The 20,831-nt window shown below is 40.6% G+C and overlaps 1 protein-coding gene across 7 annotated transcripts in view; it reads left to right on the top strand.

The window, feature by feature from the left end:
* Positions 1-20,831, top strand: part of TCF12 (transcription factor 12) — a 291,989-nt gene that overhangs the window by 233,127 nt on the left and 38,031 nt on the right. For all 7 annotated transcript variants that reach the window (XM_068275505.1, XM_068275506.1, XM_068275507.1 and 4 more), the window contains 4 exons: positions 11,913-12,018; positions 16,390-16,523; positions 17,868-18,012; positions 18,271-18,341. In XM_068275505.1, coding sequence (XP_068131606.1) covers positions 11,913-12,018; positions 16,390-16,523; positions 17,868-18,012; positions 18,271-18,341 — 456 coding nt within the window. The remainder of the gene's footprint in view (positions 1-11,912; positions 12,019-16,389; positions 16,524-17,867; positions 18,013-18,270; positions 18,342-20,831) is intronic.

The following is a 20,831-nucleotide window of genomic DNA, read 5'->3' on the forward strand; positions in this document are numbered from 1 at the left end:
CCCGTAGGACTCAAAGCGCATAAGCATGGCTCAGACCATCGTGGTACAGAGGAAGAATTTTATAAGTCTGGAAATGCCAGGCTAAACAGGTGGCTTTTCAGTCTGGATTTGAATAGCTCCATGGATGGTGCTGTCTTTACTGGGTGTGGCAGGGAGTTCCAAAGAGTAGGGGCAGCATGGCAGAAGGCTCTGTCTCCAGCTTTTTTGAGGTTCACTCTGGGAGTGACAAAGTTTATAGAACTTGTTGATCTGAGGTGTGGTGCAGCTTCAGCAAGTCCTTCATGTATCCAGGGCCCAGATTGTGCAGGGATTTGAATGTCAGCAGTCCAATATTGAAGGCCAGCATAAAGGGCATTGCAGTAGTCCAGCCGTGATGTGATGAAGGCGTGAACTAGGAATGGAAGATCCTCTGGGGGAATAAGATGTTTATTTGCAATGTTCTTCAGATGAAAGTAGGAAGATTTAACGACAGATAAAATTTGGTTTCTGAAACTCCATTCCCCATCGATTAGTACGCCAAGGCTGTGCACAAGGTTGGAGCTGTTTATGTCTGAATTCCCAATCCTGATTGGTGTTGCTTTAGGATAGAGCGGTTTTGATGGCGAGCGCTGGCTTTGGACAAAAAGGACCTCAGTTTTGTCAGCATTCAGTTTCAATGCAATGCAAATGAAAAATCCCAATCGCATATCAACATTAATGAAAAATTGCAAATGCTAGCGTTTGTGAGTTGTGATTGCGATTTGCTAGTGGAAAAGGGCCCTCATGCTCTGGATCGAACCAAGGGTTTGCATGTAGTAATAGTCACAGTGCTCACACATTTTCTTAGCAGGCACCATGAAGGGGTATACAAGATAGAGAAGGGGCAATCACAGTTGTACCCATATGAGTTTAATTAGAAAAAAGAAAATATGGAAAACGAGTGCTCTCACATGTTGAATGTGGAATCAACTGATTATAGCTCTGCTGGTAAAGGGTTGACATGCCTGTCATATATTTAGCATGCGATTGTCATTTATTTTAATATCAATTGTATATTTGTTGAAGGCTATATAATGTGTCAGCTTTCATAACATACAATAATCATTCCTGTTGCGTGGTTGTAAGTCTTATGCGTAAGAAGCAGTCTTCATGAAGTTTTCATACTTTGAAAGTGTATACCTTGAGGAGGTTTACGCAATGAAAACTTGAGCAATGTTTTATTCTATAGCAACATCATAGTATAACTTTAGCCTATACTGTAGTTAAATATAGTGTCTTAAAATACTTTAGGTCAGAGTTGTTTAAGTCTGGGATTGTTGTTTGTTTAGAAAAGAAACTAAATGCAAAAATGAAAGTGGTTGAATTTTTAATTTTTCTGTCTACTAGTTGGCTCTGGCATGTTGCAAAATCAGCCTGATATTTGATCCGTACTTCTTTCTCCATTTGCACTGCTCTGGGTTAATGCTTCTGTGTCCTGGTTGGCATCTCTTCCATCACGTGCCAGGTCTTTCAGGTCTTTGTAGAGTGTATCAATGCATCATGTCCATACCCATTCTCCCTTCCAACAAAATCACAAACCCTCGCTGTCGCTATCTGTCCCCTCAGCGCTAATTTTCTCACTTCCCGCAGCTATCTGTACCTCTGATGCTTTGGCTATCACATTGCCTCTGGCACCCAAATTGTCCACTGAGTGCCGCTGTAGCCACAATTATGTCAGCTTTTGCTGCTGGTGCTGTTGTCCTCATGATGTTTTTATAGGTGCACTGTGAACCCTCAGTACATCAAGATGAAACGTGAAGGACACAAGTGAACACCTGACACTTTCACATCCTATGCTGTTTCAGTGAGGAAAAGTCTTGGCAGCTGGAATAAAGGCACCAATAAACCCTTATATAGGTGCTAAGTTTCCCTTCAGCAGTTTTGGTTGAACAATTAAGGTTGAACGATAAGTATTCCTTTGGGAGACTTTGGAAAAGTAGGGTTAGTGTTTCATACCTTGAATTTGTCTCTAGCTCATATGCTAGTAGTGTGTCTGTACAATATCTGGCCCTAAGCTGTCACACAAGGGATTGAGTCCTGTGCCTTGTGGCCAACAGTCGTCACTCATGTGTATGAGTCTTAAGAGTCCGCTGTTAGGGCTGTCTGCACTACAATCATTTATGAGCTGGAGTTCTTCATTATAATTGTATGTAAATATGAATAGGAAAAGGTAACTCCTGTAATTTGACACTCTCTTCCTCCATTATATTTCCCTCCTTGGAGCTCCCTCACCTTACAGAGCATGGTTGTCCCCATCTCCAGGGAGCTTTACCGCAAAGCTTAGTGTGGAACATATGGGGGTGTCCGTATTAGTTACCAATTCTGATCCAGTATTGGGGCTTCTGAATGAAGAGGGTTTTTGCAGTACCGGGGCTTGTTTATTCTGAGGGCCCATTCACACAAGTCAACACTGCTACCGCCCAAAGGAGAGTATAAAGCTCACAGCCCCATTCAATAAAAGTAAGTGGAACCGCCTATCACCATTATTAAAAATAGGCTTGGATTTGTTTTGTACACAGCACCGCCTCATCAACATCATATTGCACCATGTTCTTGAATGCAGAGCCCAGGTAGTGGCAATGCAGAGTGGTGAACACTGTTCTGCAGAAGCTGTGATTGAAATGAATGAGATGTGCCTCTTTTACATGTACAGTTTTGAGGCAGTTATCATCCAACATTTCCCGGATTGTGGAAAAAGGAGAACCGTCCATGCATGAGCAGTTGGAGGGTGGTGTAGCTGAGGGGCATTTGAAAAGATGCTGCATGTGGTGTCTAGGTCTGCAGTCAATGACGTGTATCAATGGGTGGTATTGCCATGGTTTGTGATAGTGAACTGCTGAGTTCCCTACGGAGTGTGTAGTATGAGAGCAGCTATGGGCCTTGTTGCACTGCCTTATAACCACTGACAGCAAGCTGTTATGGGGTTAAAGTAAACCTGCTTAAAAACCCCACATTAAAACTGCGTACCAGATTAAAGAAAGGAAATAACATATCTCACACATCCAAAAAGACGTCCGCCAGGTTCCCCGCCGCGGCGCCGACGACCCTCGTCTCTGGTGGGTTTTCCTGGAAGCGTGCGTGTCCGAGGCTCCGCCCTACGCGTTTCGTCACTAGAGGGCGTGACTCATCAGGGGCCTGATGAGTCACGCCCTCTAGTGACGAAACGCGTAGGGCGGAGCCTTGGACACGCACGCTTCCAGGAAAACACACCAGAGACAAGGGTTGCCGGCGCCGCGGCGGGGAACCTGGCGGACGTCTATCTGATGTGTGAGATATGTTATTACCTTTCTTTTATCTGGTACGCAGTTTTAATGTGGGGCTTTTTTAACCATATTAAAAAAGATTTTATGCCATGAGAGGCGGCTTCATATGTTTTCTCCTAGTTCTGCTGGTGAAGTCTATGTTTGATATGCCTGTTTGAAAGAATATCTTTGGTGAGCAGGGGATTTAGGGGAGGAGTGTGACCCCCGTCCTGCATGGGGTGGGAAGTTTCCTAGCACAAAGTGTGGTTTCATACACAGGGTGTACTAGTGCTGGAAGTTTACCCGCTATGTGCGCATATGTTTTATTGCTATTATAGGACCTGGAATGAGACCTATTGAGGAATCGTTTGCCAGTGGCGCTGCTGTGAATATCTTAAATTGGTTAAAGGAGAACTGCTTACTCTTTGGAAAGCTAGCAGCAGACTGGACATTTAAAGGTGTAGGTGTGGTTAGCGCTGAATCATATTTCTCGGCTAATGTAAACCTGGCCTTAGAGTAATCCTAAACTGCTAGACTTAATTTACTCATGCACTGTACAGAACTTCTCTACAGACTCCTTGCAGGCCTTTATATCAGAATCAATTTATTTTTCAGAATCAATTTATTTTCGCCAAGTAAGTTTGCACCTACAAGGAATTTGTCTTGGCAGTTGCTTAACAAACACAAACAAAAAACAATACAAGGACAGACAGTGTATATTACAAGTTAAGGACATTATATTCAGTCCTATGTAATATACGGTGTGCATTAGCATTAACATGATACAAAACGTGTTAAGGTTTTGATAGTATCTGTTCTTTTCTAGCAAACGCAGTTTTTGGTAAATCATTTTACTTAGTCTCCTTTGGTTAAGCCTTTGATATTGACAATGACTTTAATTTATATATGTTCTGGTAGCTGGCTCTGGGTCTTCATTGGCATTTTGTTGCACACTGTAAATACTCCGTACTTAGCAGGCTGTACAGGCAGCCATGTCTTACACATTAAATGGGAAATCTTGTAGATCTTTGCAGCTGATAGGTGCCATTAACATGTTTTTTTATTCACATTCATTTCTTACTTCAGCCAAAATATGCTGCTTCATTTGAGTGAGACGTGTTTTCTCGACATCTGGAGTCTGACATTTCTACAACCACTGCTCCTGCTGTCTGATTTGAGATATTTTAGCTGACACTATGAAGCATCATAGACTTGGTATAATTTTTGTGAGACCACAGTGTAGTCATCTTGTGTCTCACTCACTTCTGCTTTTGTTCTAACACTAGCCCTGTTTCAGCAATGCAATAATTTATGGCATTTTTACAAAGCAGCTCTAACCCACCCTATACTGTAGACTTACCATGCAGGCAGCATAAGGTCCTGAACATCTTTCTGCACCATTGTATGAATATCCAGAATATTCAGTTAGACTTCTCAGTGGATTATACCTCACAAACTGGTAATCCGTTAGTAGGTTTAGTGCAACTTAAAGGATAAGCGTACTTATAGTCCACTCCACACAACCCCCAGACTTTGCAACAGCTACAAGAAAGAAAAAAAAATCATATTCTTTGTAGCTTTCCTGGGGACCTAGAGTTTCTGACAGCATTCTCCTGATAGTGTTAGATAACTAAGCTGTATCACATACAATATATATGTTGATGCTCTCTCTGTGTTTGTGTTGAACATTTATTAATCTGTAGACAAAACTTTCTGCAGAAGGAAATGGAAAGTAGGTGTTTATTTCAGGGGACATTGAGAATCTGGGTCAGTACTGAAAACAGTTGAAGATGAAGGGACTGCACTGCCCAGTGCAGTAGTATGCCAGTTTGCGCTAGACTGAAATTACCAGTGATGGTTGGTGCTGATGAGGATTGAAGATCGATCCACTTAATAAATTGTGAAGTTTTATTTAATAACTCATCAAGGTTTACAACTTCAGGGTGGTGTGGGAAATGCAGCAGCTTTGGTATGAGCACAGCAGATAATCGTTCTGGTGGTAGTTCAGTGTGCCACACTACTAGACACCAGAGCTCAGGGACACTTCCTTTATTGTTTGTGTTTCTTAAGGCACATACACACGGCGTACAAATGTCTGTACACACACGTATTGAGCGACGGTTTTGTCAGCAGACACAGCCATGTTTGAGCAATTCAACTGGTTGTTTGTTGACTTGTGACTTTTGTCTCATGAACCGTCGCTTAGTCTGTTGATGTTCTGTCGTGTGTACGAAAGTCTTCTACAGACAGCAGAATTGCTACCATATACTATAGTACTACTAATATACATAGTCTGTGGCAGACGGCTTCTGTTGTGTCTTCACTTTTTCTGCTGTCACGTGTGTACAAATGTTGCAAACTCTAATTTTCGCTGCCATAATATATGCTGTTGTCTCTTGTCTGTTTGTCGTTGCCTCACAACTACAGGCAAATGTATGCCGTGTGTATGGTTAACTTACCAAACTCTGGTGTGACATATGTCGTTTATCACTGTGGCAGTCCACACATGGATTGGGATCCTGGTCTCCAGTCTAACTTTGCTCACATTTTTTAGTCTTTTGCAGCAATTACCTTATATGGCAGCCAGCAGAGGTGTTTACTAGCACTTTCTACTTTATTAGCAGATATATTTTTCCTTATTGGATTAATAATTTTGTGTCATATATTGTACTAGTGACCTTAACCTGTTGAAAAACGCCACACCACTCCACCGCGTGCCCATCACACACGCCCGCTCACTGCGCGCACGCACACATGTCCGCCCCTTCTGGCCCCATCCTCCCTCAGTGTCTCTGCATCCCTTCCTGCACATAAAGAGATGGGATTTATATGCTGCACTTTGTGTCCTGTGTACTGAGTCTTTATACATTATACTACTTTGCCCTGGCTGCCTTTACATTTACATTTTTCTCTCCCTCATACACACTCTCAACAAAAGTCTTTTAAATGCACAATTATCAAACAACTTTAGTTGTTGAAACAAACCAAAAAAGTTTTTTTGCTATTGTTCAAACACATCCGTCACTCGCCAACCTTTGTTACCTTTAACCACTTGCCGACCGCGCACTCATACAGCGCGTCGGCAAAGTGGCAGCTGCAGGACCAGCGACGCAGTTCTGCGTCGCCGGCTAATTAATCAGGAAGCAGCCGCTCGCGCGAGCGGCTGCTTCCTCTCAATTCACGGCGGGGGGCTCCGTGAATAACCTGCGGGCCGCCGATCGCGGCTCGCAGGCTAAATGTAAACACAAGCGGAAGTAATCCGCCAATCAGCGGCCGGGGATCGCCGCCATGTGACAGGGGACAGCCTGTCACTGGCTGCACAGGACGGATAGCGTCCTGTGCAGCCCAGATTGCTAGAGGGGAAAGGTATGAGAGGGAGGGGGGGAATTTCGCCGCGGAGGGGGGCTTTGAGGAGCCCCCCGGCAACACCCAGGCAAGGCAGGAGCGATCAGACCCCCCCAGCACATCATCCCCCTAGTGGGGGAAAAGGGGGGCGATCTGGTCGCTCTGCCTGCACCCTGATCTGTGCTGGGGGCTGCACAGCCCACCCAGCACAGATCAGCTAAAACAGCGCTGGTCCTTAAGGGGGGGTAAAGGGTGGGTCCTCAAGTGGTTAAACGCTCTCTAAAAACTAATTTGTTCCGACAAGCATATGCGCTACCTTAGGCCACTTCCCTTTGTCCTAAGACCAAATTGCACTCCTACTAGGTATCCTAAAACACACTGCCTTTCATATATTTTATCGTGTACTACCCCTCCTCTTGTTTCCCCCCATTCCCTTTATATTGCAAGCTCGCAAGGGCAGGACTCTCTCCCCCTTTTGTGTCTTGGAAAGTATTATACATTTTATTCTTTATGTTAATTTTATCACTGTCAAAACCAATTCTGTATTTTGTATTCTGTATGCTGTATCATTTTTTTGTATTTTGTCACTAATTATGTATCTTGTATATTAGTGTACACCATTGTCTGTATTATGTACCCTATGTTTGTTTGTTACTTTGTACAGCGCCACGGAATATGTTGGCGCTTTATAAACCAATAATAATAATAACATCTGATAAAACGCAGCTCAAGTCAATCCAACTATTGAATTGACTTGAGCTGCATCTTATCAGTTTTTTGAACAATAGCAAACAACTTTTTTGGTTTGTTTCAACAACAAAAGTTGTTTGATAATTGTGCATTTAAAAGACTTTTGTTGTGTGTATATGAGCCTTTAAACCCCATATTGTTTTTAATCTTTTTATCTTTCGATTGTCTTGTGTCCTATAAAAATATAATTTTACACACACACACGCACACGTGTACACGTACACACACACACACACGTACACACACACACACACACACACACACGTACACACACACACGTACACACACACACGTACACACACACACGTACACACACACACGTACACACACACACGTACACACACACACACACACGTACACACACACACACGTACACACACGTGCACACACGTACACACACACACGTACACACACGTACACACGTACACACACGTACACACACAAACACACACACAAACACACACACACGCGTACACACACACACGCGTACACACACGCACACGTACACACGCACGTACACACGCACACACGTACACACGCACACACACACACGCACACACACACGTACACATACACACACACACACACGTACACACACACACACGTACACACACACACGTACACACACACACGTACACACACACACGTACACACACACACACACGTACACACACACACACGCACACACACACACACACGTACACACACACGTACACACACACGTACACACACACACGTACACACACACACACGTACACACACACACACACACACACACACACAGTGTGCAGTATCCCCCCATGAAGTCTGATTGACTTATAATTCGTGCCGAATAGTATCTTAAATGCTTTATTGTCCAGTACCCAAAAACTGCATTACATTTACATGTTTTGTTTGCTGCCTGCTTTATTGGAACTTTAGCATGTACAGTTAGCTTTATTCTTTGCTATATCCTTATTCTGGAACTTTATTTCCTTTGTCTGCTTGCACTGTTGGGATCTTATTTCTAACCTGTGTGTTCTCACAGAACGTGAGTATGTGGTTCTTATTTAGCAGTAGTGCCCAGAATGAATTATACTGTTTCAGCTACCTTTCTTTAGGATTATCTTGATAACATCAATCAATGTAGTGTTTGCCATTGTTGGGGAATGTTTTTGTGTAAACTGTGTATGCATTATTTGTTGTGAGAGCAATATATATATGTATATATTTGTGTAATGTGTGGCATGTTCCTAGGGGAAATTTTAAAACCATGTACAGACCTAAACTTGGGCATATACATTGTCTTAATTGTAAGGTTTATGGCCCCACACAATACATTCTGATGTATACAATTTGTCTTATCTTACCAACATCTATTTTGTACTAATCTCAGCAGAGCAGATATGTTTTGTTAGGTTGCTCTATTGTAAGATAATACAAAGTTTATACTTGTGATGTGCTGTGAAATTTCTTGCTCTCCACTGAGGGGCAATACCCCTGGGCTGAAGAGGGAAGTTATACAGGACTGATGATTAATAACTGGCAGCTTGATTGATCAGCTGTCAGGTAATTAATACTTTCTGAGCCTGATTAGCCTTGAGCTCTGCCCACAGGAATTCTGCTTTCCATGAAGCCCATCACTAGATGGTACCATAAACCCATAAGGTTTGTGGCCAGTGTGCAGGTCAACAGATACTGTAGACTCTTTAGTTAGGCCCTCCCTTCTATACAAATATGACATGCTCGCACAATCAAGATTGTGAATTGTATGGAGGTGTTGAAAGAAGTGACACAATTCAAACATTTAGGGCCCATTCACACTTAGAAACGCAAAACACCAGCGGTTTTTGCAGGAGTGATTTTTTTTCCCGCGATTTCATGCAAAAAATCACTGAACACTGCGGTGATTTTTCCGTGATCGCAGTTAGCGCTTCTATAACACTGAAATGCGATAGCTGGGAGATTGCCTGAAAATGGTGCAGGCTACGCGTTTGCATTTAGCGGTTTTGGCCGATTTGCGGCGATTAGCGCAAATCGCCCAAGAACGGGCCCATAGGGTTTCATTACACTAGCGCTTTTAAAAATGCGCTAGCGTTTGAGCGTTTTGCAGAAATCGCGGCAAAACGCTCTAGTGTGAATGGGCCCTCAGGAGTATATTGGCTAATAATCCTATGTTAAGTATTAGCATCTCAGTAAAATCTAGAGCCTTTCCCTGCTTGAGCAAATAGTGACCAAGGCAATGAATATTTCTGGTTGGTCACTATTGTATACCTCTTCAGCATTAGGTCCCATGATTCTCCATAACCTCTCCCCTGTTCCTCCAGGCATGTGTGGTTAGTCTAGTCTAGTGTGCATGTTTGTCAAGGAAGCTTTTACAAGAAGTTTAATGTTTTGAATTAAATTCAGTTCTTGCATGTCAGGCTAACATCTCTTGTCTATACTTTGCTTCAGTTTGTGTTGGGCCTACGCTATATGTCTTAAAATTTACAGTACATTCAAAAAAAGCTTGCTTCTGGAAAAATATACTTGTAAACCTTTGTTTTTCTGTAAATCTGCATGTACTGTATATGTGCCATAAGTTAATTATGTTGAAATCACAAGTGACCTTGCATGGTGCTAGCTGTTGGGCTTTATACTATATTGTACATTTGCATTGAGCAAATCCCCCGAGTCCTGAAATGTAGCACCTAACTTTTGAGTTTTCCATCTGTCAATGGAGCTGGCTCTATAGTAATTTGTCTACCCCCCTTGAGTACATTTGCAATTGTATCGCTCATGGACGGCCTGATATATTCTCAAATAGGTTTCTATTGAAGCATATAAAGTATATCAATTGCCATTCGGTTATAAGCAGGGATGGTCAGTTAGATGCAAACAATTCTAAGTTGGTGCAGAATGTCCTGTGATCAAAATTTCAGGAAGGAATTTTTACAACCCTGTCTCCAGAACCGAAAGAATGCTGTGTATTCTACGAAATGCAGAATGCAATGTTTAGCAAATAATGTAAGCCCCTGTATTTGATTGCAAGTAGTACAGACAACATAGCAGATGTTGAAACTGAAAAAGGGTTGTTGTTTTTAGCTGCAGTGGAAAGGTGTAGTAGTAGATTCTTGACGTTTAATATTTGATACCTATTCAGTATATCCATGGTCAGTTTTACTACCAGCATTTGTACATACATACTACCATGCCCATTTTTCACTGAAGGATTTATGCAAACCGTCTGATCTGTAGCATAAATAAATCCCTTTCATCAGCTCCCGTCCTGTACTGATGAATTTATCTGAAAGTGGGGGTTCCATGCTCTGGATTGCAGTGGATTGCTTAAGATGAAATAGCTTCACTTATGAATTGGATTGTTTTCCAGCATGAAGGAAAAGTACTATAAAATGACTTCCTTGAGGATGAACAATAGTCTCTGAAGGATAAAGTTCGTCAACTAAAAGAATAGATTGTTGTGTTTATACTCAATGTAAGTTAACAACATATTTTAAAAAGCAGTGTAGATCATAAAGAGGTTTGTTTGCTGTGCACAAACCCTATAAGAAATGTGATCTAATGAGTGCTAGTAGAGAGGAGCCAGCTTTCTGTGTAAAATGTAAATTTTGCAGTGAAAAGTGGCTTTTTGTGTTGCCCAGATTTAGTGAAGATTTTTTCCCCCACAAGAGTGAAACATGATTTCTGGAACTAGCCAGGCTTTGCACTCCTATATCAATAACTCAGTACACAGAAGTTCAGTGATTTAACCATTAAATCACTGAACTGTGTACTGAGTTATTGATATGAGTTAAAAGCCTACATATTTTCTGGAAGTCTGTAGGGGTCTTGGCATCTTTGTAGAAGTTCACAATGCCTGCCATTAGTGTGAATAGAGGAGCACTTTGAGAAATTAGGCTACAGATTTTAGTACTTTTAAAACAAAGCTTACTACAGTAATTAGCAGCCAATAAGGGTCACCAACGATGCCAGGTGATGGCTGTCCCTGTTCTTCTTTGAAGATTTTCCTTGTTTACTTTTTTGATATGGAGTGTGCATTGGAAAATCTATTTGTCACTAAATAGGGAAAAACGTATTTCTTCCTGTGGGGAAACAGAGGGTTATACCAACTGACAGACACTCTAAGCCTCACAAGTGTTCGATACAGTTTTGCCTGGAATTTACCCTTAACTCAGACCTGAACTCTTGCACAGCACACAATGAAAAATCTTTATTCCGAATAAAGTTGTTGAAGGTGTTCTGTGTTTGTTTAGCTAGATCAAACTGTATGATTAGTTCTTATCAGCAGATGTGAATAGACTGCAGGAGCACTGCCATGACACCTGTCCTCATACAGTAAACAATAAGGCTAATTATTTGGATTATCATAATTTGTAATTAATGTATTTTTTTTACATAAAGGCTATCATGTTGTTGCTAATCTTTTAGAGCAGAAGAAGTTCTGAGTTCAGTATCACTTTAAGACTTTGTAAATGTCCTATAAAGTTTGTTTCTGCCTAGTCTGAGGTGAGTTTATTCAATCAAATGATCATACTTAGAACCTTTTGGTAATGGTTTTGTTTTGTTTGTTTTTTGCAGGTCTATGCACCCTCTCCAAGTTCAGATGACTTCAACAGAGAGTCCCCAAGCTACCCTTCCCCTAAACCACCCAGCAGTATGTTTGCCAGCACTTTCTTTCTGCAAGGTGAGTGGTCAATTATTATTAGTGGTTTCATAAAACACGTTAAAAACTGCCTATAGTTCCAAGCATTGTTTTTTTTTTTTTTTTTACTGACCTATAACACTCACAATCTTTGGCATCTCCGCTATACTGTTGAATGGCAGTGTGATGTCATATATCCTTGTAAAATCTGCAAAAATGATTAACATTAACATTGTTTTGTATGGAAATATGCCTTGACTTCTCAGATTTTGATGAAACTTGGTGAATCTAGTACTCTTACATAGTTATGAATAGAAATGGAAAAAAAAATACATTTCTGCCTTTCCTTCAAAAGTTAAGTGCTAATTATTCTCAGGAACCAGATGAGGTACAGACCTGGGCAATGTGCCATTTTAACCCTCCTGGCGGTTTGCAAAAATCCGCCAGGGGGCAGCAAATGCGTTTTTAAAAAAAAAAAAAAATGTTGTCATGTAGCGAGACAGTCTCGCTACATGATAGCCGCTGCTCAGCGGCATCCCCCCAGCCAGCTCAAAGAACGGGATCTCCTGGAGGGCTTCCCCCGTCGCCATGGCGACGGGGCGGGATGACGTCATCGACGTCGTGACGTCAAGGGGGACTCCGATCCACCCCACAGCGCTGCCTGGCACTGATTGGCCAGGCAGCGCACGGGGTCTGGGGGGGGGGGGGGGCGGCTGCGGCGCGACGGTTAGCGGCGGATCGGCGGGTAGCGGCGGCGATCGGGCACTGCACGCAGCTAGGAAAGTGCTAGCTGCGTGCAGCAAAAAAAAAATTATGCAAATCGGCCCAGCGGGGCCTGAGCAGTGCCTCCCGGCGGCATAGCCCGTGCTCAGCAGGGGAGGTTAAAGTTCATTTGTTTTGTCTTAAATTGGTATGTGGCATGACAACATTTAGAATTTGTCAAACTTTCTGTTAAATTAAAAAAAAAAAAAAACTAAAATTTTAAAGCGGATCCGAGATGAAAAAGTAACTATAACAAATAACTTGTCTATATATCTTATCTAAAGTTTAGTTTACACAACAAATCTAGCTGCAAACAGCTTAAAAAGTTTATGATTATTTATAGCTGTGATACAATGAGGGCAGCCATGTTCTGTCTGACAAATTGTCACAGGCCTGAGGGCTGAAGATGCTATCAGCTTGCCTGTGTGTAAATTCAGTCCCCTGTCCTCCTCCCTCCTCCCCTCTGCCTCTGAAATCTTGCTAGTAACCTCCTCCTGCCTGGACTGAGCTCCCATAGTGCCAAGGCTCTCTGAAAAGCTGTGGGCGAGGCTTGTTTAGTTTATAGGGAATTAGACTATTAAAACAAAAAAAGTATTTGGCTTGAGGAATGCCCCATAAACTATATGAAAGGAACACAATTATGCAATGAGTAAAAGTTTATCTCGGATCCACTTTAAAACTTTGCACTAAACTCTTACCCCCTCAAAGTTTTTTATTTTGGGATCATAATGGCTTCAAGTCATACAGGGAGTACAAGTTTCACATTTATTTATTTAATGTAAAATACCGGGGTAAATATATTATGAACTAAAAAAATGATCTAAATTTAAAGGATTTAGACAAAAAAATTGAAACTATAAGAAATCTTATTGCCTGTGCCCTTCCATCCCCTCCTAGGCTTGGTTTGAGTACCACCAAACATGTTTGAACAAGCTGTTTGGGACTCATCTTTGTGGGATCTTTTAGTTGTACTGTGCCGACCTTAAAATCCAGAACTGTGAATGCTTTTAATGAGATTTGTAGTTGTTCATCATACTATAGTAATCCCTTTTCATTTGCCCAATCATCAACCAGCTGTCCAGTCATCCATTATGAAGTCAGGTTAAGATCTGGTGAATTTAATGAGCGTATCATTTCCATGTACAGCAAAAGATGGTGGCTGAGCTATGTTTTGGAAAAAAAATTCAGATGAAAATGAAGTGAAGGTTACATTTCTCTTTGTAAAGCTCTTTTCTTGTGCTTTAATTTGGTATGTGACCTGACAAAATTCTATTCATAACTATGTAAGGGCATTAGGTACACAAAGTTTCATCAAAATCAAAAGACGTCAGTCAGAATCAGTGTGTTAATTTGACATGGAATACCCCAGATGCAAGTTTACTGTTCCTGCTCTGTTTTGTGGTAAACTGATGTGCAAGTTTGATTTGTGACGTTTAAGTGAAGCATGGAAAACCTAAATATGCAACTTTGGAGCAACCTCTCACCTACCTCTGCAAAAAGTCTGCTCTCTAAAATGTTATGCTCTTTATGTATCCCAAAATCCCCAAACCGCAGCTGTATGGTTTCTAATGAGTGGTTTGTGTGATGCATCAACATAATTAACTCTTTAAAAGATAAAATTGTTTCAGGTAAAATTCTGAAGGGAAATAATATCCTTAGATTAGCCCACTGCACTGTGTTCCTTCCTGAGGCAACCTGGAAATAAGTGGAGTGTATCATAGTCTAGGGCCAATTTTGGGGAGAAGCAGTTAACTTATCTGTATGTTTTTGGTAAATGTGGAAGTAAGCCGGAGTGCCCAGAGGAAACCCACGCAGGCAGGAGGAAAACATACATAATTTTTGCAGATAGTGCCCTGATTGTGATTTGAACTGGGGACCCATCGCTGCAAGGTGAAATTGCCAAAACTACGCCACTGACTTACTATTTGAGCTCAAATATTTGCGAACTCAAACAGCAACACTGTGAAACTTCAGTAATTCCTAATCCTATTTTAGTCTCATCAATATTAATGTGTATCCTTAATATCCAGATAGGAAGTTGTGTAGTAGATCATGCAATCCATAACTGATAGTAAGGATGTATACTATGAAGCCCGAATTGCTAAGGCTTAAGCCTAAGGCTAGGTTCTCACTTCAGCTTGACTTCCAATGGCCAATGGTACCGGACAGTGTAGTGTTTTTTTTCCAATAGTCCATTGTGGTCCATTTGTTGCCTGGAGCAGTTGTGGAGAATGCATCCATTCTCTGTGAAAAATCAGACCACACTAGAGTGCGTTCCGCTTACCACATTGGATCCAACAGATCAATTCCAGTAATGGATCCTATTTTTAAAGGACACCCAAAGTGAAAATAAAATAATGAAATAAACAATTGTAGCTATCTTCCTTCTCCTAAAAATGACTTTTTAAGATAATCCACAGGTTTTTTTTGTACGTTTTTACTGTTTTATTATTTTTGCTCAATGACATTCATTGAAGTATGCCAGAGCTAAAATCTGAACTGCTGACCCTTGTTATCTCTTTCCTGCTCTCAGAAGCCATTTTCTGCAAGGAAAGTGTTTTATAGTTTGAATTTCTTATCAGTGAGGGTCACGCTGTAGTCTGACCCAGTCCTGACTCAGACAGGAACTGCCACTTACATACCTGATGTTTAACACTTTTAGGCAGATAAATAAAAAAAGGAACACAGCATAGTTATTTGTGTACTAGGCACTGTACATACACATGTCTGTCTCATCATGTCACATGTCACCTTGGGTATCCTTTAAAATAGGATTGGGTCATGGTCCATTTTCCATCGTGACAAAACATACAAAAAATGTCTGTTTTCCACTGTAGTGAGATCCAAGCCTTAAAGGCAACCTTAAGTGACCTGATGAGATAGACGAGTATGTACAGTGGCAGGCATACAAATAAATATGCTGTATTCCTTTTCTTCTGTCTCCACTTAAGAGTTAATATTCAGCTATGCAACTGACAGTTTTTTCCTTAGTCTGGACCCAGTCAGAATATAGTGGTCCCTCACTCACAGCCAAAAACACTTTACTGGCAGAGAACTGGGTTTCTAGGAGCAAGCAATCTCCCATTAATTAGGCAGTCTGAGAAATAGGACTTACCGTACTAATTTAATTAGTGGAGATGAGCACTTCAGGCAAAAGGTATCTTCATAGCAATAACACTGTAGCAAGTTTATCGCACATACTAAAAATATAATTAACCTCTAGTGTAAGTCAACCTCCTAACTTTTAAACCCTTTTAATTTGCAAGGTCTGTACCCCCAAGTCAATCTATAACTATTGTCATGTCCCCAACAATCAACATTGCCATTTCCTCCAAAAGTATTGTCATGTCTTCGCCCAAACTTTGTCCCCAGCCTGGCCATGTCATAACACCAGTAATGATCCCAGCTCACCCATGTTCTGCCACAGGTATTGTAACCAGCTTGCCTATGTCCTGCTACACGTATTGTTCTTCGCTTGGCCATATCCCACCACAAGTATTGGCAGCAGTCTGACCCTGTCCTCCCACATTCCTTGTTTTTATTTCAAGTATTATTTCAGTGCTTTATTCTCTCTATAGTTATCTAGTGATTGAGCATATTTTAGTTTATTTAGGATGCTTTGTTATGCTAAAATGATCTCTTTATTTGTAGATGGCAGTCATAACTCATCAGAGCTATGGAATTCTACTAATGGAATTGGACAGCCGGGTTATGGTGGAATGATGGGCAGTTCGTCATCTCACATGTCACAGTCAAATAATTTTGGCAGCCTACACGAACGTTTGGTAAGAGATGTAAATGTAAAGCTGCGTCTAGGTGTACAGTTTTCAGAAGAAATCATTACATATACAGTAATTTGTACTCCCTCTACAGCTCAAGGCGTTCCCTTTTTAATACTACTCTAGAGCTGTAAGATCCAGCACATGCAAGAACATGTTTCAAGATCCAAACACAACTAAAGTGTTTGTTTATTAATTTTAAAAATGTTTTTTTTATAGCTTTAGGACAGTAGGTTTGTTATTGCTGTGCAGATCAGTTACGGGGACTGCCTCTCACCTTCTGTATGTTTTGGAACTTAAATGACTGTACTTCTCCCCCACATGGACAACCTAGCATTAAAACTGATAGAGATTCTGATTGCGTGTGGTATCAGTCATGGAGAGAATCTGAAGACCTAACAACAAAAGTTGTTTAGGTGATACCTTTAATGACTACTTGCAAAAGATTTCTTTGCAAGCTTTCAAAACTTTGTTTATTCTTCAGAACTAATCCACCTGAAACATGCCTGAAGAAGAAACTCAGAGTTTTGAAAGCTTGCAAAGAAATCGTGTACAATTAGTTATTAAAGGTATCACCTAAACAGCTTTTGTTGTTATGTCTTCAGAGATTCTGATGCACTCCTGCTCTGTTCACATCCTCAGATATGTTTTTGGTATTCAGACCATTTTAACACTGACAGATAAATGAAAGAGCCTATTCAGTCTAAAATAAACGTTCTGTGGATCCTCTTCTCATATAAAGCTGTAATTACTTCTCAGGTCTTTTTCCTCCAACTCCGTCCCCGAGCTTCCAGCGTGTAACTTCACTCCCTTGCAGAATAGTGCCATGGCATGGAAGCGCTACAGGGCTTCTATTCAAGGGGACGGGGCTATACACCGGAAGCCGGTGGACACGGGGCTCAGGGAGGGAGGAGTTTACTCAAGACTGAATAGGCGCATTAAGTGCTTAAGTTACTTATGAAAGAATTAAAAACTCAATAAAGGCCTATTCACACAGAGGGATGAACTATGTGGCTACCGTGCAGTTCAACTTTGATCTTCCAGGGATCACCCATCCATTTGGTTGTGTAATGCAGCATTTGGTAAACTGCTAAAATTGTAGCAGCAGATGTTTTGAGCTTTTGACACATTGCAGGGGTTGATAAACATTGCACGTAAAGTGTGGCTAGCTGCCACCTGCATAAGGACATATGTTTGGGTCAAGCACCATGCACAACACCTCCAGTCACCAGCACACATGTCAACCATCTATGTAAATAATCCCTAAATGCCTCACATTCTGAGTCATTATTAGCAGTGCTGCACTATTTCAGTGTCATTTATATTGGATATTGTGTTTATTCGTTTCAGAACTATCCACCACATCCAGTTTCACCAACCGATATAAATGCCAGTCTTCCTCCAATGTCCAGCTTCCATCGGGGTGGCACAACCACTTCATCTTATGTGGCATCTTCTCATACACCTCCCATCAATGGATCAGACAATCTCTTGGGTATACCTTTTTTTCTATACAGCTTGTATTTTATCTGACCAGTAGACATAAATATGATATAGAGTCCTTAATTTAAAATCTAGTTTAAAACATTAGCTTTTTGGTGAACACACATGCTCAGGACCTGTGTTTTATTTTGAATGGTATGTCTGGAATCCTTTAACAGAAAATACTTTAGTGTGTATATCTAGTTTATATTACTGCTGTATGTAAACAGGAATTGCATCTAATAGAAATAGCATTTATGTTTTTTATTAGGTGCGGGAAACAGAGGCAACACAGCTGGTAGCTCACAGACAGGAGATGCACTTGGAAAAGCGTTGGCATCTGTAAGTGTTTTTAGTGGTCAAAAGGTGCAATGCAATTCTGTTTGCCTAAATATTACTACTAATCTTGATATGCGGCATCTGCTTTTTTTTTTTTTTACATTCTCAGTTACTGATGGCACATGCCATGTAGTGATGACATTTTTTGCTTTCTAGAAGTTTCTCTGCAGTGCTGATGTGTTTTCTCAGTGGATTAAATGATGCATGACCTTCTAGAGGAAACAGCTGCCTGTCCTGAGAGTATCACTTTTCATGTGGAATGCAAGCTGGGAGTTGTAAAATGTAATGCTCACTCATAATGTTTCCAGCACACACTAATACAGCGATGGATTGTTACCCATTGTGTATGAGATGCAAATATTTAAGGGAGCTTTGTTAGATTTGAAATGCGCTTTGTAGGGATTTACAGAGTTGAATTGATTTTTGGAATTTGGAGCTGTAGCTTATTGAATTTATTTTTAACGTAAGGTAAGAAAGAAGGAAAAAACATGGATGCATAGTAGTTATTTTTGGTTAAGGTCTTTTTCTTTCTTAAAAAAAAAAACCTGACCAGTTGAAATATAAATCGCACAGTACATTTGTCAGAATTTTTGGTATAAAATTCTGTTCTCCCTTCATGTGCTTTGAACCCTGTTAAAGGCAGTCCAAAAATTCAGTGCATTACAGCCACAGCAAGGATGTTTAATCTATGTGCTGGGTGGGCTATGGTTGCCATGGCGACTTGGATTCTGTCATCCTGTGTTGCTGCTTGGCAGGGAGCAGCCAGGTCATTCCATAAATCACTGCTGTCATTTCCAATGGAGATGCATTCCATCTGCTCCATGAATACATGCCATAGTCTGCACACTTCAATTCGCTGCTTCATTTCACGTCTGTATTCCACCCAAAAGTCTTCATTTCCGGCTCCGTAACTTATAAACTTTTAATAGCCACTGTTACTAAATATAAAGGAGTGTTCATGATTTTTAAGGATTTTACAATCTTTTCACCAGTATGATTGTCAGGTCCTTTGTGAAAATATTGCCAAAATAAATGAAAAAGAAACTATGTACTAAAATGAATCTTTTTGATCCCAGACATATTACCTGCAATGCTTGTTTTGCTGCTGTGCGCTAAATTTTCTGAAGGCCTTTCATGTATAAAAGATCAGAGGAGGAAGCATTTGTTCTTCAGTTTAGGTATTAAAGAGCACACAGAATACTATGTGATTAAACATGTAAGGCCAGATAATACATTTGCAAAGGTTCTTTTATTTTAGGTTTAAGCCTGGATAATTGTGGTCTTAATCTCAGGGTAGCCAAGAAAGAGAATTGTACATGAAAGTATTTACACAAAGTTCCCAAAGCCCTGTGGATTATGCATTAGTTTGGATAATGAACTAGTGTAGATGGAAAGGAAAGAAAATCTTGGTATTTGTGCCATTTCAAATGTGTTTCCCTGAACGTTTGCCAAATAATAACCCTTTAAGATTGTGTCCGTTGAGGTTTGTATGAAGGGAAGGAACATCTGCTTTATTTTATTGCCTAATGCCAAATCAAAACATACCGGCTTTCATATTGAGGAGATCAAATAGGCATAGTGGTTAAGTTTGTTTAATATCAGATTTATTTGCAGTTACTTATATACAGAGCATAGCAAAATACTTTGAGCATTCTGTGTAGTGAAGTGGCCAGTGGTTTTCAGCACAAAGGTAATAAGAATTTGTGGAAGTTGACTTTAAGATTCAATTCTTGAATTGAATTTCTTTGTAGCTTTGAGACTCCATTACATTAACATGACAAAGCCTAACTGAAATGTACACTGCAGTGTTTAAAAAAATTGGACTAACAGCTCCATGGTCTGGCTCTGTGGGCTTCCTATTGTGTAGCTTTTGTCTGCATCCCTTTTCATTAGATTTGGGCATATTGGCACCCTGCTGACAGGAATAAGCCATGACTGATAGGAGGCGGAGTCTTGTTTGTTAATAAAGAATAAGTCATGTTACCGTTTAGTCCACGAAGGGAGTGTAAGAATTATTCATATTGGTCATTTAAAGCTGAGCAGAACATGAACTGCATACTGAATGAATTGCTTCTGTAGACTTTATCTCCAATGTGTTGGGGCACCATTAGAGACTTGCCTGAAGATGCATATTGCAAGTTTAGCATTCGCTTTGGCAGGATGTTATCAATTTTACATACAGGTCATTTTTTTATTTTTTATTTTACTCAAGAAGTTCTGAATTGTTTGTGCATTTTCTGTGCAAGTGAGGTTAACTCTGCTCTGGTAACTAGAAGGATAATATATTCTTTTTATTCAAGCGTGTTTGGTCTGTCGCCAAGAGTTTGATGCTTAGAAAGTGAAAATATTGCTTCATATTTGCAGGATGCTTGAATGAGCTTTTGTCTCTCTCACAAACTTAACTAAAAGACAGAGATAACTCAAGAAACTATCATTTGGGCAAGACCCTTTACCATACCAGTCATTTATGACATGAAAAATCAGATTTATAAA

The sequence above is a fragment of the Hyperolius riggenbachi genome, chromosome 3 (genome assembly GCF_040937935.1).
Source record: "Hyperolius riggenbachi isolate aHypRig1 chromosome 3, aHypRig1.pri, whole genome shotgun sequence".
Classification (NCBI taxonomy): Eukaryota; Metazoa; Chordata; class Amphibia; order Anura; family Hyperoliidae; genus Hyperolius; species Hyperolius riggenbachi.